Source organism: Rousettus aegyptiacus, unplaced genomic scaffold (genome assembly GCF_014176215.1).
Source record: "Rousettus aegyptiacus isolate mRouAeg1 unplaced genomic scaffold, mRouAeg1.p scaffold_m13_p_10, whole genome shotgun sequence".
Classification (NCBI taxonomy): domain Eukaryota; kingdom Metazoa; phylum Chordata; class Mammalia; order Chiroptera; family Pteropodidae; genus Rousettus; species Rousettus aegyptiacus.
Genome location: NW_023416285.1, coordinates 66,585,657 through 66,593,229, shown reverse-complemented (window position 1 = coordinate 66,593,229; position 7,573 = coordinate 66,585,657). Strand labels below are relative to the sequence as shown.

Below are 7,573 nucleotides of genomic sequence, written 5' to 3'. Positions count from 1 at the left end.
ACTTCCTTCAAAGCCCTGTAGATGTTACTGCATTGTTTTCTTGGGCTTAGTGTTTTGAGAAAGTGTGAGAGTACATTATTTCTTAAATGCTTCCTCCATGGAAATTATGGCCTAATGGAGAAGAAATAAATTTAATGGTAATTAAGAATACAATATGCTGTGAATTTAGTCTTATTTTTCATATTCTCTGTCATTTTCATGAGATAGGGGGAGGAGAAAATATCAACACATTGGCTCAGTCCACCATTGAGAAGTAGGTTACCTACTCACCCTCCTCTGGTGTCAGAAGAAGAGGAAGGGACAAACCCTCAGGAGGAAAAATTCACTCTAGGATCTTAGCTCCACACAGAATGACCCTGGGCTAAGACTAATCCTTGACTTTGCCCTAGGAATTCCCACTTTGGCTTTCACAACTCAACTGGCCAAGCTTTATGGCCATTCCAGACAGCCTGATGCTTCTCAGATGGCTCCACCTCCTCTGTATGCGAAGAAGTTTCTTTCCTTTGTAGAGGACTGACATAAAGTCATCGAGTCCCCATTCCCAAGAACTTGGAATTTGATTTGTTTGGGGATAACACCTGTCTGATACAGGAAATCTCACCACTTTATTTCTTTTCAGTCCTTTCATCCTAATGCCAGGGCTATTCTCACAAGACTTCATAAATCTATGGCCACTGAAATATCCTCTCCCCATCTGCCAGTAACTTTCGAAACACACATTTTTCACAGAGCCTTTTCTTAGCCGAGCCCTTTATTGTACTCTGCAACGACATATCAGGGTTCCCATTCAGCCAGGTACTTGTGAGTTTGGTTGATGAGACAGAGGCTTCCCTGTGCCTCAGATTCCTTGTACGTAAACATTGACCTAATGGTATCTCTCCCAGGGCTCTGCCGTGAGAATCAACAAAATAATGCCCACGCACTTGCATAAGACCTGGCTCAAAAAACGGCAATATAATTACTTTAAGTCTGAACATGAAAATCTTATTTAAAAATTGTCTCCAAATTAAAGCCAGATAGTGAGTGTATCTTTCTACCAGAGAGAACTGCTCATATTAAGTCAGGCCCCCCTCTTGATGTTCAAGGTTGCAGGCTGGACAACGTATACGGTCTACGTGTGTGCGTACAGATAAGCATCCCCACCCCCTTCTACCCCTCTCCCCTTTCCCCTAGCTCTCTCTCTCTGTGCCTGGGTCTCCAGATTTCATTATCAAAGAGACAGAGCCCATCAGAGAACTTGATCAGCAGCCAAACACAGTTTTTTTTTCTTGTCCTTTGTCAGGGCTTTGTTCCGCCTCTGGCTACACTCTAACAGAACCACTTACTGATGATTAAAAGGAGGGGACTCGGCGGTGGGGCGGGGCCTGCCCGGCGCGGGGGCGCAGCGATTGGGCTCCCCACCCCCGGCTGCGCTCTCTTAAGTACCAGCCCCAGGCGTCGGCCAAACCCCGAGCGGAGCCAAGGACAGCGCTGCACCCGACGCCGCGGAGACGTCAGCGGCGCGCAGCCCAGGCTTGGAGACGGACGGAGGGACAGACAGACGGGCCGACAGCGGCGGCGACGGAAGGACGAAGGGAGGCGCGCGCGGCGGGCGGGCACAGGACCCGCAGCGCGGTCTGGAGTCCGACCTGAAGCCTCCTGGCGACGGCGCCATGGACGGCGTCGCCCGCGCCGCGCTGCCCCTCGACAACGCCACGCTGCAGCCGGACAGCTACCCGCTGCTGCGCAATGCCAGCGGCCCGAGCCCCGGCCCGGACTTCCCCGTGGCGCCTGCCTCCAGCGCGCGCCCCAGCCCCGGGCTCGGTCTCGGGCCGGGTCCCAGCGCCAGTTTCAGCCCCGGCGCCCCTCCGACCCCGGAGCCGACGACCAGCGGCTTCGCCGGCGGCTGGGACAGTCGCGGCGCTTCCCCGTTCCCTCGGCCCTGGGTCCCCCACGAGCCCCCGTTCTGGGACACGCCGCTGAACCACGGGCTGAACGTGTTCGTGGGCGCCGCCCTGTGCATCACCATGCTGGGCCTGGGCTGCACCGTGGACGTGAACCACTTCGGGGCGCACGTCCGGCGGCCGGTGGGCGCGCTGCTGGCTGCGCTCTGCCAGTTCGGCTTCCTGCCGCTGCTGGCCTTTCTGCTGGCGCTCATCTTCTCGCTGGACGAGGTGGCCGCCGTGGCGGTGCTCCTATGTGGCTGTTGTCCTGGCGGGAATCTCTCCAATCTTATGTCCCTGCTGGTTGACGGCGACATGAACCTCAGGTACGGAGCTGTCTCTTGTTTAGGCATCTTTCTCATCCCAACCAAAGGCGTTTACAGCCTTGGGTTCAAGGTCGAGGAGAGAGGGGGGAGAGGCGGTTGGAATGAGGCATGGAAGAGGGAAGAGGAAAGTGGAGGAAGGTGTTGACGCTCGGGCTTTAGAAGTCGAGGCAGACATAAAGGGGTAGTGTTGTGGAGGAAAGATCTAGACAGGGAGAAGCTGCTCTGAGGGTCTCGGAATTTCATCCTGAGGGTGGGCTGTCAGTGCAGGTCTTTAGCCACTGGAAGACAAAGGGACCTGGGAAGCCTGAAGCTAGGACTCCCTGGAAATGCAAAAGCAAAATAGGGCCATTGGTCCCAATAAAGAGTAATTAGTCTCATGCAGAGAACAATATAATTGAGTCCAATCCAACAGGTAGTGTATTCAGCAGCTTTACCATGTCTAAAGGGGTGCTTTGGAGGCTTAAAAAATAAAACAGAAGTGCTCCTCACCCTCAAAATTATCCAGACTGTACCAGCTTCATAACCAGCCAAGGGCGACAGTCTCGAGATATTTTTCTTTCCCGCCTGGGGTTCATGTTTCAGTTTGCCTTAGAGTGTCGCCTACCCTGTCACTCCCCTAGATGAAGTAGGTTTTCCCCTCACTTCAAGGGGAGGAGGCCTGCAGTCTTCCTCTTTCCCCTCTGTGTAGTGTACAAAATAGAGGGTTACTCATATGCAGGAGAGACTCTGGCTCAAAACCCATTCTGACTTCTGTGCCTTCCCTCTTTCTGCAGTATCATCATGACCATCTCCTCCACGCTCCTGGCCCTAGTCTTGATGCCCCTGTGTTTGTGGATCTACAGCAGGGCTTGGATCAACACCCCTCTGGTGCAATTACTACCCCTAGGGGCAGTCACCCTGACTGTCTGTAGCACTCTCATCCCAATTGGGTTGGGAGTCTTTATTCGCTACAAATACAACCGGGTGGCTGACTACATAGTGAAGGTAAGGTCACTCTTCCCTTTTCATACTCGATAGACCACGAGAGTCCATGGTCTTTGACCCACAGCTGAAATGGCAAGAAGTTTGGGAAAGTGGGGTAAGGAAGGCAAGGACTTGGCAGCCCTTGCGTGGGTAAACTTAAAAAGTTTATGCTACAAAGATATCTTTCACCTTTTGGAACTTAAAAATTATAGCTTTAATCGAGGCACAGGTTAAGTAAAAAGTACAAGAGAACTATCAGTATTCACAGTACTGATACAGATCTTGTGGGGAAAAGATGGCAGTGCAATAAAATGGAAACATTTTCACCAACAATTCATGTATTCCAGTAACAACTCATATATTACAAAAAAGCAGGTGAAATAAAATTATTTTAATAGAATTTGTGCAGTAATTTAGAACCACTTTATTCTATTTTTTAAAGGTGGAACTTTAATTCTGAGAAACTAGACTGTTTCTTTAAAATGTTTTATTTTCTAAGAATAAGTTGACACTAATAAGACCAAAAGTAATTTTAAAATCACATCATGGCAGTATAATAGAATGCATAAAATATTGGCTTTAAAGCACAAAATAAAATTACGTACTTGAGAAATAATACAATATATTGCCATTACCAAATTCGCGTGTTTCTTTTACTTTCCTCATTGCAATATCTCTTATGGTTTCTAAAAAGAGTGAAGTGATAGGGATTTCTATTATTGTGTAATATTTTCAATATTGCTTTATTGTTAAAAACTGATACTTTCGTAGCAGGAGAGATTTTGTGATAGGTGACTGCAGGAAAAAATTTAAATATTTGTAAATTAAACTTTCTTTGAAAGCTCAAATAGTAATAAATAAGAGTAAACCATGAACAAGATTCTCATTTTAAGTCAGTCAAGTAAAATACAGACCTAATTACTGTAAAATGTACATACAAATTCCTTTAGACACATGAAGAGAAAAAGAGCCACTCTGGTGTTTCAGTTATGTAGTTTAATAAGACAGTCTTGTGTTTTACTTATTTTCTAAAGTAATCTGATTATATAGAGGGGCTAACTTTTATTAATATGAAAAACAGAGGGTTCTTTTCTGTACCTCTATCCAGCCTTGAGTAAAAGGAATTGTGCTCCATAACAAACATATATATTCTAAATGTAATAAAATACATGTATGTGTAAATATACATATATTTATATATATACATAATAGATTCATAATAACCTTGAGATGCATTAAGAACATTTTAAGCTTAATCATTAAGCTAATAATGTGATGGCATTACTATAAAACCTTAGAATTCTAAGAGAAAAATCAATGAGATAAGCTATTTCCATGCTAAAAACAGATAAATATATTTAAATAATAGACAATTCAATAAGATTGGCTGAGTTTAAGCTGAACATATCCCCCTTCCTTAACCAGCACACTCATAAGGATATGCTTTAAAACATTTTTATACTTTTGTGAACACTTTAAATGAGCATTCAATGTCGTTACTCACCCAAATGATTTAAAATAGTGCAAAGGATAATTTGGAGCCAATATTTTCACAATGAAAAAATCGGACTTTCTGTCAAAGTTTTTGATGTGGGCACACTTTGAAATTAAATATAAGAAAAGTTTTGATTTATAATAGTTTGGTTTCTGCCAGTTGTACATTGCTAGCATGAGTAACTAATATGATAACTATTTTAACATCCTCTAGGGTAGACTTTTTAACCAGCCCAGATAAATTTTCAATAATTTTTAAAAGAATATAAAGTACAGTATATACCAATCCCACAGATTCCGAAGGGGTTTCTCCTTAGTCTCCAGGGAACCGGAAGCAACACTTGAACTGTTCTTCTGGTCTGTAGTCTCCCTCACAAATACCCCTCAACTCCCATTAAAAACAAACAAACAAAACAAGCTAACTATTAACCTGAAAAAGGATGAAGAGGAATTTTTAGGTTTCTACCTTGCTATTTACACAGCCCGTCTTACTTGAATGATAGATATCAGATGTCAAGGTGACACTATTTTTATTTGGAGTCAGTTGTTTTATATCTCAAACCCATCTGTTTATGTATAATAATTCCTAAGCATCACTAAAGACTTACAGGTGGGAGATTGCTCATGAAGAGATGAAAAAGGAGAGAGTTGCAAAATTCAACGAATACCTCACATCTTATGTTTATATTTTTTCTCTTACATAATCTAGGTTAGTAATTATTTTGGTATTGCTAACAATTCTGAGACAAAGTATTTTAAAATTCTTAAAATATATTTAAAATATCACACAGTTGTTTTCATAAATTTTAATAGCTTGTTATCTTATATGTAAAACCAGAACAATTTCTTATGGAAAACATAAGAGCCTGTTCAGGAAAATGTCCATTTGTCTACTCTATTTATCAGACCAAACCTGGTGTATTGGGCTCAGTTCTGTTTTGTTATTAAGAGGCACATTCACAAATTCAACCTGTGCTGGGAGCAGTCAAAATTCCAAAGTAGAGTTTTACGATGGAGGCTGAAAGCCTAAGAACAATCTACCTGGAGAAGTATTGTCTTCCCCATTTAACTGTTTTGTGAACTTTTGAAGGCTGTTTTGCAGGAGGAGTAGCTGTGGCTCACAGTTATAGAAGGCAAATTGTCACTGGATATAAGGACAGGCCTCTAAACAATTATAACTGCAACATGGGTCTGGGTGCCTCCTGAAGAGATGATTTATTCATCAAAAATACTGTCAAAGACTTGATGGCCGTGATCTCTATTTTGTGTGGGCGGTTCAGACTAGATGGGTCTCTTATTCCAAGAGCCTAGGAGTCTCTTTCCAGAGTTCTTTGACTATCTTATGTTTGATGGCTTGTTTATCCATTTTCTATTATTAGGTTTCCTTGTGGTCTCTGCTAGTGACACTGGTGGTCCTATTCATAATGACCGGCACTATGTTAGGACCTGAACTGCTGGCAAGTATTCCTGCAGCTGTTTACGTGGTAGCCATTTTTATGCCTTTGGCAGGCTACGCCTCAGGCTATGGCTTAGCTTCTCTCTTCCATCTTCCACCCAACTGCAGGAGGACTATATGCCTGGAAACAGGTAGCCAGAATGTGCAGCTTTGTACTGCCATTCTCAAGCTGGCCTTTCCGCCACGATTTATAGGAAGTATGTATATGTTTCCCTTGCTTTATGCCCTTTTCCAGTCTGCAGAAGCAGGGATTTTTGTTTTAATATATAAAATGTATGGAAGTGAAGTATTGCACAAGCAGGATCCTCTAGATGAAGATGAAGATACAGATATTTCTTACAAGAAACTGAAAGAAGAGGAAATGGCAGACACATCCTATGGCACAGTGAGAGCAGATAATTTAATTATGATGGAAACCACTCAGACTTCTCTCTAAACATGGAGATACGCAGAGCCTCTATCTTGCTGAAATACTGCTTCGTATTTATGGTCTGTGGTAGTGTATGTGGTTTACATAAAGGATAACAATTGGTTCACATTATCATGCTTATAATAATTTTGATCTTCCATTGTAAGGTTGCCGTGGTGTATTAACCAAGCGTTTTCACAAATCACAAAACCAATGTCATAATATAACTTGCACCTGGAACTGCTAAAGTGAAGCTTGAACAAGTAAAATATACTACTTGGTTTTCACCTTTGCCAGTTTCTGTGACTGTTTCAAATATGTAAACTAGAAAGCAGGATCTTGGAAATGTAGAATTTTGGTGCACTATCTTATGAGTAAAAAGCTATATTTGTAAAGCATAATTGAGTTAATTGTAATTGTTGTAAAAAAAAAAAGTGTGCTCGCTCAACTTATGAATGCCTGACAATGCTGAATTTTGACCTGTATTTAGAAAACTCCCCAAACAGGTCAATTAAACAACAAAATATAGTATTTTATTGTGAAACCTGTATCAAATGAGAGAAACATTAACGTATTTGATTACTTCATCTGGTATGTATTGGTAATGAACAAGGCATTTTCTTTTCAATTGAGGACTGGGTCTTCTGCGTTTATGGTAACACATCCCAAATCAATTTATCCTTTGGAGGGATGATTTGATTAGGGAAACTTGTAGAAGTACTCTCCACCCCAGAGAAGAGCAACAGTCATCAGTACCTTGTGGTACTCGACAGTGTCTCAGATCCCTGTTTGAGGTGGGGGCAAGTGTGGGAATGAGCGCGTGCTCCAGGGGAGAAGACAATTAGCCTAGACATGGATGTCCTAGAGTGCTTTCCCTGTATACCTACAGAAAGGTTCAATGGGTAGACTTCAGCGCAGCTCTGAGATAAATAAATCTGAGGTCATAGGTAGCAGACCCCAAACAGTTCTCCAAACCTTCGCATTTTTGCTCAGTAGCCAGAGG

General features: G+C 42.9%; 1 protein-coding gene across 1 annotated transcript; it reads left to right on the top strand.

The window, feature by feature from the left end:
* The first annotated feature begins 1,474 nt into the window (after positions 1-1,474).
* Positions 1,475-6,859, top strand: SLC10A4 (solute carrier family 10 member 4). The gene is made up of 3 exons (XM_016128145.2): positions 1,475-2,248; positions 3,022-3,232; positions 6,085-6,859. Exons 1-3 carry the CDS (start codon positions 1,653-1,655, stop codon positions 6,595-6,597), a joined length of 1,320 nt encoding a protein of 439 aa, XP_015983631.1. The 5' UTR covers positions 1,475-1,652; the 3' UTR covers positions 6,598-6,859.
* Positions 6,860-7,573: the final 714 nt, after the last annotated feature.

Bases quoted from the DNA above. Each gene is read 5' to 3' on its own strand.
- SLC10A4 (XM_016128145.2), top strand. From the start codon at position 1,653: ATGGACGGCGTCGCCCGCGCCGCGCTGCCCCTCGACAACGCCACGCTG. The intron at 2,249-3,021 runs GTACGGAGCTGT...CTCTTTCTGCAG, and splicing joins GACGGCGACATGAACCTCAG to TATCATCATGACCATCTCCT. The intron at 3,233-6,084 runs GTAAGGTCACTC...TTCTATTATTAG, and splicing joins TGGCTGACTACATAGTGAAG to GTTTCCTTGTGGTCTCTGCT.